This window comes from Aspergillus caelatus (genome assembly GCF_009193585.1).
Source record: "Aspergillus caelatus strain CBS 763.97 unplaced genomic scaffold BDV27scaffold_82, whole genome shotgun sequence".
NCBI classification, from domain to species: Eukaryota; Fungi; Ascomycota; class Eurotiomycetes; order Eurotiales; family Aspergillaceae; genus Aspergillus; species Aspergillus caelatus.
Genome location: NW_022475345.1, coordinates 1 through 12334, shown reverse-complemented (window position 1 = coordinate 12334; position 12334 = coordinate 1). Strand labels below are relative to the sequence as shown.

At 45.5% G+C, this 12334-nt stretch overlaps 5 protein-coding genes across 5 annotated transcripts; 4 read left to right on the top strand and 1 right to left on the bottom strand.

The window, feature by feature from the left end:
- The first annotated feature begins 845 nt into the window (after nt 1-845).
- On the top strand, nt 846-1891 carry BDV27DRAFT_172109 (pyrroline-5-carboxylate reductase family protein). Its single transcript, XM_032075767.1, has 2 exons — nt 846-1475; nt 1580-1891. The coding sequence occupies exons 1-2, from the start codon at nt 865-867 to the stop codon at nt 1869-1871; spliced, it is 903 nt and encodes a 300-aa protein (XP_031927832.1). The 5' UTR covers nt 846-864; the 3' UTR covers nt 1872-1891.
- A 471-nt stretch (nt 1892-2362) lies between these two features.
- BDV27DRAFT_172106 (putative HAD superfamily hydrolase) lies at nt 2363-3280 on the top strand (the record flags this gene model as incomplete). The annotated part of the gene is made up of 2 exons (XM_032075766.1): nt 2363-2382; nt 2461-3280. The coding sequence occupies 2 exons, from the start codon at nt 2363-2365 to the stop codon at nt 3278-3280; spliced, it is 840 nt and encodes a 279-aa protein (XP_031927831.1).
- A 4583-nt stretch (nt 3281-7863) lies between these two features.
- Nucleotides 7864-8744, top strand: BDV27DRAFT_157512 (uncharacterized protein; the record flags this gene model as incomplete). The annotated part of the gene is made up of 2 exons (XM_032072519.1): nt 7864-8227; nt 8287-8744. The coding sequence occupies 2 exons, from the start codon at nt 7864-7866 to the stop codon at nt 8742-8744; spliced, it is 822 nt and encodes a 273-aa protein (XP_031927830.1).
- Nucleotides 8745-9554: 810 nt separating this feature from the next.
- BDV27DRAFT_157511 (uncharacterized protein) lies at nt 9555-10325 on the bottom strand (the record flags this gene model as incomplete). The annotated part of the gene is made up of 1 exon (XM_032072518.1): nt 9555-10325. The coding sequence occupies one exon, from the start codon at nt 10323-10325 to the stop codon at nt 9555-9557; it is 771 nt and encodes a 256-aa protein (XP_031927829.1).
- Nucleotides 10326-11054: 729 nt separating this feature from the next.
- On the top strand, nt 11055-12282 carry BDV27DRAFT_127936 (alpha/beta hydrolase). Its single transcript, XM_032066873.1, has one exon. It carries the CDS (start codon nt 11395-11397, stop codon nt 12166-12168), a length of 774 nt encoding a protein of 257 aa, XP_031927828.1. The 5' UTR covers nt 11055-11394; the 3' UTR covers nt 12169-12282.
- Nucleotides 12283-12334: the final 52 nt, after the last annotated feature.

Sequence of the window (12334 nt, the reverse complement as noted above, 5' to 3'; positions counted from 1 at the left end):
AATCCATAAACGCTGAGATACTATAATGCGCCAAACTCCTAAATCAGATGCAGACTGAATTCCTCCCCCTATCCACTCATCTTATTTGCGTTAATCTAGCCACCGCCACCGTTTTCCAAAATTCCGACAACCTTATCCAACATTGCTTATTGCCCATTCCCCGATACTGATTGGTATTGGTTTTGAGTGCATGGAGGAGTGTAGGGCTGCCCCGTATCGTTTTTCCTTGATCTCTACATACCTTATGCTATCCTCATACAGAAAATAAAAGCTCGAGTATGCTTGGTATGTAATATGAAAACCGGTATTGTAAGTCCAATACCAAAATGCAAAACATTCTGGACGTGCATAAATTACTCTGAGGAACGTCAGAAGCATTAAATAATGTGGGTCAAATTAGACATTCCTCATTCCGCCCTTCAACTGAATACTAATACTACTAAAGAACATGACACCTTGGTCATTCTATTTTTCTGAAAACAGCCATTTGATGTGCAATCACGAGCTGGAGAAACGTTCTATGCACGCTGGAAAAGTGCAGGCAGAGATACTCGGTCCAGTCGTCCAAGTTTACGACCAGGTTAACCCTGGTCTCATCCCTGCTTTCACTTGTCCTTACTTGAAGGTATGTCAGTCAAGCCAGCCATGCAGTGGATACAAGTAATATACCACATAGTACATATATACATATATAGACAGTCAATCATTTCCCTCAAGGTGATCGGCCAACAATAACTGATGAAAGCGTACCGAATAAATAAAATCCCCTGTATTTCGTTCTTTCGAAGAAATAAAATCCCACTCATTACCCACAAAATACTAAGACGGCTGAACAACCAACATTTGCCATCCATTAACTAAACCATGACTATTTCCACGGAAAGTCCCATCCATCTCACCTTCATTGGAGGCGGCCATCTCGCGCAAGCCATAATCAGTGGCATTCTCTCCTCTACCACTACCTGGACCCTGCAATGCGACATCGCAGTAACAGCCCGACGGCCGGAACATATCCAAGAACTGCGATCGCGATACCAGCAACTTCTGGTCACCGACGATAACCTGGATCAACGCATCTGGCAAGCCGCCAGAATATCCCAGCGAAGTTCCACCCAAGATAATCCAACATCCCCCATTGTCTTCATCTGCACACGCCCAGCAGATGTGCCCACCGTTGCAAAACAGCTAGCACCCACCCTCGCGTCCTTTGATCCGTCTGTCCGTCCTACCGTGGTGACAATGTGTCCTGGCATAACCGTCAGCCAGCTCCAAGATTGGCTGCCAACAGGCACGGCAATTGTGCGGTCCATGCCCAACACCCCCGTGGAGTTCAGGCAGGGTGCGACCGGTCTCTTCGCATCGGAAGATGCCGCGCTTCGCGTCAATCATGTCAAAACAGTTCTTGAGGAGGTATCTCCCCTTGTCACTATCGTGCCGGAAGAGTCGATGCTAGATGTTGTCGCGGCGGTGTCGGGGTAAGTCAAGTCTTTCTTTGGGGGTTTTTTTTTTTTTTTTTTTTCTTTCTCTATACAATATATATCAACCAATCAACAGTCCCATTAACTTAATGAATGGGTAGATCTGGTCCTGCACATTTCTTCTTCGTCATCGAATCCATGGTCGCCGCAGCTGAATCCATGGGTCTTTCAAGGGACGCTGCTGAACCCCTCGTTATTCAATCTTGTCTTGGCGCTGGTTATCTCGCCAGAGCGTCCTCGAAGCCCGTCGTGACTTTGCGAAAAGAAGTCTGTGTTCCGGGAGGAAGTACAGAAAAGGCGATTTCGCATTTGGATCAAAGTGGGGTTCAGGAATTGTTTAAGGTGGCGATTCAAAAGAGTTTGGATGCAAATTTGAAGATGCGGTTCTGTTAGTTTTGTAGAGTAGGTTGGGGCATCGCATCTGATATGGGAAACGTTTCCAATCATACTTTTTTTTTTTTTTTTTTTTCCCATCACGTCTAGTGGGCGATTGGTTATTGGCATTAATCGGACTAGGATAGAAAATAGAAAAAGAAGCTATAGAAAGGAGAGGAGCGAAAGGTGATTAATTCCAAGAAGAAAAAAGATTTGAATATATTTCTCATTACTACCATTACTGCTAACCAGCTGCACAGTGTTGCATGGGAAGGGTTCACCAACTCTTTCTCCACCTTTATATCTCTATAATGTCATTATAAGGGACACAATATATGGGCCTCAATTAGGGCTCTTCAAGCCTATAATCAAGGCGCCACGGCACGGCAGCCAAGCTAGACCAGATCAAGGCATGGAAAGCGGAAATCAACCCCGCAAATCAATTGTCAAAGTTGAACATACAAGTTCTTCCCTCACCGTATCAAGTTGTTGACTCTAAATCAGTCCCTATGGCTATCCATGAGGCCGAGTATGTACCAGCCAACCAAACCCCCCCCCCCCTGAGCCAAGAGTAGTAGTACAGTACACTAACAAAAAGAGTAATCAGTTTCCCGGCCATCCGCGCCTGCATTTTCGACATGGACGGGCTTCTCATCAACTCCGAAGACATAATAACTCAATCCACGAACCAACTTCTGGAGAAGTACAAGAGACCCCCCTTTAACCGTTCGATTCGAGCCCAGCTCATGGGTATCCCAGACTCGACCAATAGCGACACGTTCCACAATTGGGCCAAATTGCCTATCTCCCGCGAACAATTCGCGCGTGAGTCGACTGAAAACATGCGACGACATTACCCGATTTGCAAGCCGCTTCCTGGGGCGGAGAAGATCCTGTCGACCCTCACCCAGGCACGTAGTGCTTCTTCGGGGGACAGAATCGAGTTAGCATTGGCATCTAGCACCAAAAGCCGCAGCTACGAATTGAAGACCTCCAGGCCGGAAACGAAACGCTTGCTTGGCTTCTTTCCGCCTGACAGGCGGGTCTTGGGTGATGATCCGCGGGTACGACCGGGGCGAGGGAAGCCAGCACCGGATATATATCTCGTGGCGCTGCAATTGTTAAATTCAGCGGCAGCGGCCTGTGGCGCAAAGCCTATCTTGCCTCATGAATGTGTGGTGTTCGAAGATAGCGTGATTGGAGTAGAGGCCGGAAGACGGGCTGGGATGAGAGTTGTTTGGGTACCGCATCCAGATGTTGCGGCCGAGTACCAAGCAAGGCAGAAAGAAGTCCTGGCTGGGAGGATGGACATAATCGAGATCGGAGAGGAAGGGCAACTCGGGGAACTGGATGACGGCTGGGCCGAGAGTATACCGAGTTTGGAACACTTCGATTATGGGAAGTACGGCATCGATACACCACCGTGACTATTATTTAGATACCTGTATGGTAAAATCAAAGAATCTATAGAATTAATGACATATACTCAATTTATAGTAACTACGGTGGACTTGGAGTTTTCCGGTAATATGGCTCTAATTTCAGGACTTGATATCGGATCGTTCGGGTAGAGAAAGGCTATATCAGTGGCGGTTCCGAACACCCACCGCCTTCCGCCGGTGGGTGTTCGGCAGCCTAAAGGAATTTTCAGCGTAAAGGAAGATAATTAATTTTCTATCTTTTTGAAGCTATACAAACCATAAAAAATGCCCAAAATGTCTAAAATTTCAGATTCACGTGTAGATGAAGCTATTGAAGCCGTCTATCTTGAAAAAAAGCCTAATATTGCAAAAATCGCGCGGGAATTCGGGATCCCATATCGCACACTCCATGGCCGTATTTATGAAAGAAGAAAGTCTTGTACAGCTCGAAATGTACTAAATAAAGTGCTAAATGAGTATCAAGAGACTGTCTTAAAGCAATGGATTGCTAAAATGCGTGATATTTATCTCTCGGTGACTATATTATTGCTTTTAGAGTGGGCAAACCTTACTGTACAGCGCGATAATCCTACACAGAGTGTCAGTCGATTATGGGTATATTGTTTTTCCAAAAGACTTTCTCCTGATCTTAAATTAAGCCCTGTGATTCAAAGGCCAAAGGAGAAGAAGTGTCTAGATGTAGAGGATGTTAGACAGCTTCAATTCTGATATATTCAGTTTACTAACTTACTTAAAGATGTTCCTGCTTGTCTTGTGTATAACTTTGATAAATGCGGCTTTCAACCAGGTAGTGGAAAGCCTCAAAAAATGCTTGGTACAAAGGGAAGAGTTCCTAATCTTTCTGAAACTGAGTATCCAGAGAATATTACTGCGCTTGAGTGTATTGCTGCAGATGGCTGGATTATGACTCTACTCTTTATTTTTAAAGGGAAGAAATTTATGGAGGTCTGGTACGATGAAACAATTCCCGATTATTATACTGCAGTCACCGATAAAGGCTATATAAACGATAAAATCGCGCTTGAATGGCTTCAAAGATTTTATGAGGAGACTAAAGATTGTACAAGAAAGGGAGAAAAATGTATACTTCTCTTCGACGGCCATATAGCTTATAAAACAGTTGAATTTCTTTAACTCTGTGAGATATATGAGATTCTTCTCTTTTGTTTTTGATCTCATATAACACATCGCTGTTAATTGCTTGATGGAAAGTCCTTTCTTATATATAAAATACACTTTCGCAGTGCAAATAATTATATTGTACAGTGGTGTGGAGTCCCGGGAGATAAAGCAAATTTTCTATATGATATTGTTACTGTACGTGAGAAGACTTTTACTCTGTACCTTATTTGTAATTCTTTTAAAGAACGCGGTATTTTTTCTCCAGATAGATCTTCAATTATTGAAGATATTCAGAAGACTTTACTATCTTTACTAGAGATCTCTACACCTGATTTACACGTGTATAGAGAGACTACGCCGCCTCCAAATCCTCAGTCTTTAAGTATTGAGAATATACCTCCAAAAAGTGCTCAGCAAGTTGAAAAGAATTAGAAAAAGCTATTTAAGCTTTTAAATAATGATACACCAAACAATTCTTGTATTGAGTGCTATCTTGACTGCTTATTTTATTAACAAAAGCTTCAATCTGAACAGCTTGCTATTATGAATTTAACTCTTATATGAATTGAGGCTATACAGGCATCCTGAAGCTGTAAAAAGTCTAAGCGAGAGATTCAACGCCTTGGAGATAGTGGTATACTGTGTGTAAAGGATGCGAATCGGTCTATTGCAGATAGGAAGGCCAAAGATAATGAAAAAAATAAGAAAGCAGTGGATAAGGTGTATTTTAAAGTGTACGGCCACCTCCCGCCAGTGTCTTATATAGAAAATGAAACTATAGCTTCAGATACAGGATTGGTAGAGGAATCGGGTGATCAGCTTTATTTTATTGATTCTACAGGTGTTTAGTGGTGATAATATAAATTGCTTCATTTTCTTCCTTTACGCTGAAAATTCCTTTAGGCTGCCGAACACCCACCGGCGGAAGGCGGTGGGTGTTCGGAACCGCCACTGATAATAGATATCGAAAGTGAGGAGTTTGTCCATGACCTAAAATTAATACTGGCACAAAGCGACTCACAAACCCCACTGCTGCACTATTTGGACCCTTTAGATAATCCCTCTATCGTCGACCTCCGTCACTAAACTCTTAAACGAGTCGCCCACCGTGCAATAGTATCTCTGACTGACATAGCACGAAGTGGGCGGAAGGACCACATTTAAACCCGTTCATTGGCGTGGTAGTCATCATGCCCACGATGATAGAGCCGACGAAATCGCATCACAGCAACTGAAAGGTCCTCTCAAGAAGACTCACCACTTCGTTTGGTATACACATTTGCTCAAAAACTACAAATTGACGTAGTAGAGGAGGGACGCCTATAACTTATATTAATTGATGGAAGTCTGACTGACTCTCTCTCTGGGGATTACCCTTTCATATAAACCAGTGATGGCTACTAGTCGTGTCTGAGTATTTGGGGCACATAAACTAGTTCTCATTGATGAAATGAGCATGATCGATCTCCGGATGCTATAATTATCGGTACAAAATTGCTCGTTCCCTTAACAGATCCTCTCCGGATCGTTTTCGTGGCCTACCTATCGTGATCCTTATGGGTGATTTCTTTCAGTTTCCTTCTGTTCGCCGTCCATTTTTGTGGAAGGAACCGGGACCTGGCAACGACGAATATAAATCTTTTTGTCTTTCTGCTCATGGCTCTTCCCACGGTTCCTTGAGGTGTCTCTGTCCTTTTTGATCTTTCTGATCTTTCTGTCCCATTTTCTTCTTGACCTTGCATTCATGCTTCCAGTGATCCTCATTGTTACAGTTATAGCACTTTCCTTTCTGAGGCGCTCGATTGACTGGCTCTTCCTTCTCAATTTGTTCCAGGTCCAACTCTTGCTCCTTCACTTGTAAGTGTGATAGAATTACTAATAGCTCTTCGGACCCCTGAGCGACCAAAGCATCTCTCATAAGCTTATATTCACTTTGTATGACCTTTAAGAAGTATGGTGGTGATCATATCTTCATCCAACTTGTTCGTTCTGTTGCTGATTCCATATAGATCGTCAATTCATTGTATTACCTCATAGGATTCCTTTGCTCGGTTTCCTTGCCAGCTTCAATCCTGTCTGGGCTCCTAAGATTCTTTCTCACTCAGCCTCTCTGGCTTCAATCATTTGACGGCTAGTGCTTCCTTCCCGGCTGCTTAGATAGGGTTTTATAATCCATATAAACTTCCCGAAGTGCAGAGGCTTGTTGGTCAGACAAAACGCTGCAAGTCCGGGCTTGTAACCAATGTCGCAATCTCAGGGGAAAGGAGGGTGCTGGTAGTATATCATCAACCATACACCAATGAATCAGTATAGTAATATCTCTATTCATGTATTGCTCATTATGTTGAATTGTTATCTCATCCATACAAGGTGCTGTAAACCTTAGCTCACCTACTTATTTGGGAAATGTGACACGTGATGACAATGGACCCTTGCAATTAACGTACGGAGTGGGTTTTCCGTACTCCGTATATTGTCTAGTTTTTGATCTATCATCAGGAGAGATCAAAGGGGGCTGTATTTCGTCCAACATAGGTGCACAGCTGCCGTCTCCATAGGCAAGGTGCATGGCACTCATAATGATTTATATAACGACAGCATACTTTCCACGCAATGCAATGGCTGCTGGTTTATTCATTTGGAGGGAAACACAAGACAAACAAGTGTGGAAAATGAATGCCGGGCGGGGTTGAGTGGGGAAGGAAATGGCTTCACAACCATCGATTGGGTATACCTTTGAACGATCTGAAGTTAGGCTGAGGCAGTTCACCTTCGAAGACCATAATTCTCCAAGGATGGAGTCTCGGTTTTCCTTCCCATCTCCACCTTACAGCCTCGTGTTTGTGCAAGAATTGTGCATGTGCCAAGCCTTGGCTCATTGAAGGGCCCAGTGGACCCTGTATAGTTAGTGTATATACTACTACCACACGGGCAAGTGTTGGCCTCTCTTCACTCGCTTCGCTACGATACCTTATATAGTATCTTACAATTTCTGTATGATCTTCTAAAGCCACGAGTAATGAATGTCTTCTATAGATTTGTGTCCGACATACCGTGGGGATATTTCAGTTCATAAGATCAGAAACATCGAGATTGTTTCTTCCCTCCAGCCGCGAGGCTGAACCTCGAAGCGACGTCCCATACATATCTTCGGAACTTTAGGGGGCCAAGGATAAGCACTAGACCCACCTAGAAGGGGTTCTGCCAATTGTTGGGATGTGTCTGTTGGTTCTTCCAGTCTACTATTTATACAAGTCCACAATGGTCGCATGCTCGGCGATCTTCATTTCTGGGGTATTTCTCTCCTCCTCAGGCCCTCTGGCCTTCCGTCATTTTTTTCACCTGCGTCGCGAGCTGTCCCATTAGCACCGGGCCAGAAACCGGTTGTTCCAATCTTCAAACCTCTTTTGTCTTGGCGCCTGGATCGGATCTCTTTACAAGATACAATGTCGTCGGATGCAAGAGACGGCTGGGCGGCCCGTCGAGCGAATCTATGCGAGGATACCGAAACGGGACATCCAACCTGGGACAACTGGTCGACATGCTGCCCGGCCGGAACGTCGTTCTTTACGGACAATGATAACAATACAGGATGCAGGATTGAGAAAACGACCACAAAAATCCCAAAACAATGCGCCGATCCAGCCTTGATCCTCTACTCGGATGATTATGGATACTTTTGCTGCGCCTCAGGTTTGATAGGATTCAATAATAAGGAAGGTTACAAAGGTTGTGCGACACTGGATGAATATAATAAAGGTCATGATGAGGGTACCATGACGAGGGTGATCCAGGAGGGTAAATTGACAGGTAAGTCATGTTTTCTAACCGCATCCCAAGAGAATCAGAGCAGTTAACGCAATAAAAAGCGTCGACTACTTCGGCAGCCTCTTCAACATCCTCACAAACCTCGATATCCACCACAACCTCCGAACCTTCCTCGACTTCAGCAGGTTCTGAGTCATCGCTGCCTCAGGGTTCGTCCACAAATGCAGGTGCAATTGCGGGTGGTGTGGTCGGAGGAGTATGCGGCGCACTGTTAATCGTGGGACTAATATGGTTTTTCCTTCGTCGTCGTCGCCGCCGCCGTCATTCCTCACCAGCAGCACAGCCTGACTACACTAATGCGAGCTACAACCCACTTGCCCTTTATGCCCAACCAAAAGGGTATTCCAATAATCCATCTGCAGCAAACTATAGTGGTACCTCGGCGGAATTGCATAATAACCCTACCCGGCCAGAGCTACTGGGCAGTACGCGACCAGGACATGAGCTACCTGGAAACAGCCCAGGAGCCGAACAACGATCGCCTTCTGAGCTATACTAGTGCGTGCGTGATACCCAACATCATCATAATGGTCCTTGATCTATTCGACACTTTCTTACAAACTACACAATAATTATCCCAAGCAACCCCACTCTCCAAGGGCTTGATGATACATTCCTAGTAAATTGAGCTTGTATGTAGTGGGAGCATGGTATATTGCCAAAAGGAAAGTAGGCTGTCCGATGCGATATGTAAAATTGCAGATATCTTGCACACAGATTTCTCGACGGGGTTTGAGAAGGGGTGGTGGTGGTGGTGGCTTGTCTTGAAGTCTTATCCCAATGATTTAATCAACCTTACGTGTAGATTTGGAGGCGGCCATAGTATATAATTGCTATAACAGGCTGTTGAAGATCGTTGACAACTAGTATGACAGGAGCTAATGGACCGATTCAGTAATAAAGAGCTAGTTGAGAACCTCATTTATTGAGTAGGTTGACGCAGAGAATTCATATTTGTTAAGAGTTGTCTGAGCGAAACTATGATCCTAAGCAGCTTGTCATGTCTCATTGTGATCCATTATGGAATACAGTATTTAGGTGGCTTACAGTACTGCCTGCTCTAACTACTCTATATATATAGTAAGATTCATAGTAATTCTGTCTATTATTATAATCTATTCCAGCTTTTTCAACTATATCTTGTCAGTTATTTTATATACAGCTTGATCTTGCGCTCTATCTGTTTTATCTACTGTCGCCTGCAGTAGCCTGTATGTTGGCACCGCTCAACCTACTTGCTGTCATCGCTCTGATATACCTTGACTTCGGGTTAAATAATTCACTTCATTAACTATCAAGAGAGTGCAGTCTAGCGACGATAGCGGCTCTTTTCAGCCGCCATCGCACTCAACCGTCCCAAAGGCGTGTTACTCATTACATCAAATACTGTCATCGATGCCCCGATTTCCGTCTCGAACCAGTTCTTCAAGTCGATAGCCACAAGCGAGTCAATCCCATAAGCCTGGATTGGCTTACCCGGCTCAATATCTGACGGTGACATCCCCAAGACGTGACCAACTTTGGCTGAAAGCCATTCAGTGACAAGCTCAGTTGCCTCATTGTGTGACGTAGCATTTTTGAGCCTTGAAGAGCGATTAACATTTGCCGCACCTGCCTGGACCTTGTGCAGCTTCGAGGCTTCCTGGGTATCCATTCTGAATAAATGACTGAATATCGGCCGGCGGATCGAATGGTGCAGGTCTACCCCTTTCGCTATCACTTTTGATGGCATCTCGATCCCAACGATGACTTGCCCGGCGTCCTGAGAAAGTAGAGGGAGATCGGGATTACAATAATAGTCCAACAGCGCGATGAGCTCATCTTGCGCGATCTCCATCAAATGACCAAGGCGACGCATGGACTCAAGAAGGAATTCGCTCTCCGCAACTACACCTTCAGTCACCATCAGGCCTAGGTCAATAGACACGGCCTTTTGCCCGCGAGTCAATCGATAATGAGCGAGAGCGTCTTTGAAAGTATTACCCGCTGCATAGTTCGCCTGTGCCCGGCTGCCGAAAATCCCATGATTTTGTAGCGTCTGTATTGCCAGTATCGTGCGATTATACTTCCTTGCAACCATGAATATGGACGATGTAACGTGTAGGTCCTCCCTGGATTCCCTGCGGGCTGGATGGATGACGACAACCTTTCACAGAAGCTGACTTCATTTTAGACTCGCTGACGACGCCGGGAATCTGGACGCTGATGGAGATGGACACCGGTATTATTTGTTCCTGCCTACCAATGCTCCCTAGCCTGATGCAACACTTCTGTAGCTCCGACAGGCGTAGCACCAAATGGTCTAGCGGTGGATCGTCTCGACCGCTCTTTCTGGGGTCTGGGAATTCGACGAAGAATCAGAATGATTCCTCCACCATGAGGCGTGGCTGCTACACTGATATTGAGTCGGTGCCCCCGAAGCCGAATCACGGAGCAGTGGGTTCGAAGGCTGTGCGCGTGCAGACCGATATGCAGGTTAACTGGGATTCCGCATCTTCTTGAGAGTACTCCTCGTAGCATCATATGGACCAACTCTGCACATACATGCTACTAACTTGTGATACTAGTAGGGTTGGCATTTCGAAGTCTCGCATTATTTGTGGATTTGATCTGATCTGTCGGGCTCTGCCCTGTTTATGTCTATTTCGTTTCTTACCCATGCCAGACTCTCAATCTATGGTTATTGCAGGGAAACCAGTACTTTACATAATAACACAGCGAGACGGTATCAATCAATATTACGTACGAAACCAACAAAATTGTAAACATACTCCGTACATACTTCGAAATCTGACCTCAGATTTTCTCTCCCCACCTCTTGCACCTTAATAACTGTAACAAAGACTCAACAAACACGCTAGTCTTAGCGGATGAAACTACCGGGTGTGTTGCCTTTATTTTCCACTGGACCAGCCGATCACGTCCGGTGGAGAGCTGTTTTAAGATCAGCCCAGGAACAATAACGTATCCTACTTCCCTCCCTATCCTATCCATAGAGAACATAAATAAGGAGATCACTTACCCCTCCCCCTAGCCTCCATACCTACCACCTCCCTAAGACTTATTTACCCTTATTGATTCAATTCCTCCTTGGCTATCCTTTCTCCGCTCCAAAACACCCGTCCACCATCGCCCTTTTCAACTTCAGAATGCCCAACTCCAGCCCCGCCATCCTTCTAGTCCACGGCGCTTGGCACACCTCAGCCCACTACGCTGAATTCACCTCTGCACTCAGGTCCAAGGGCCATGAAGTCCACGTGCCCCGCTTGCTCTCCGTGAACGGGGCCCGTCCCCCCAATACAGATCTTTCCTCCGACACGGATCTCATCCGCAGTTACGTGGAGAGCCTCGCTGAAGCCGGCCGGGAGGTGGTCGTCCTCATGCACTCTTACGGTGGTCAAGTAGGCACCAACGCCCTAGTGGGCCTGGGGGCTGAGACCCGGAAACAACAAGGCCGGACGGGTGGGGTCGTCCGGTTGATCTACATCGCTGCCTTCGCCGTCACGGAGAACAACTCTATGATTAGCGTCGTAGAGGCATTCGGACACGGGGAGCTGATTCCCCTGGCATTTGATTTCGCGGAGGATAACAGTTGTGTGAGCCGTGACCCGAAGAATCTAATTGTTGGGCCTGGTCGGTCGGATGAGGAGACCGATGCTTACATCGCTGCTATGCCGCGTTGGAATGGAAAGACTATGTATCAGGCTGTCGAACGGTGCGCTTGGAGAGATATTCCTGTGTCGTACATCTATTCCACGGCTGATATGACGGTGCCTTTGGATTATCAGAAGTCGTTTGTAGAGAAGATGCGGGAGGCGGGTAGAGACGTCGATACTTTCGAGGTGGAGACGGGGCATTGTCCTACTTTCACCAAGTTTGAGGAAGTGGCCAAGATTGTCGACGGTGTTGTGAGTAAGCTTTGAAGGGTGGATGATGGTGTTGTTCTACTAGACTAGGTGAAAGTTTCTGTTGGTTTGCTCCCTTTTTTAATTATATCTCGCTAGTACCTCCTTTAATTGTCACCATGTGGTTGTCCGGGTTTGGAAAGTATGTTTGATAAATAAAACCAAAAAAAAAAAAATAAAAAAA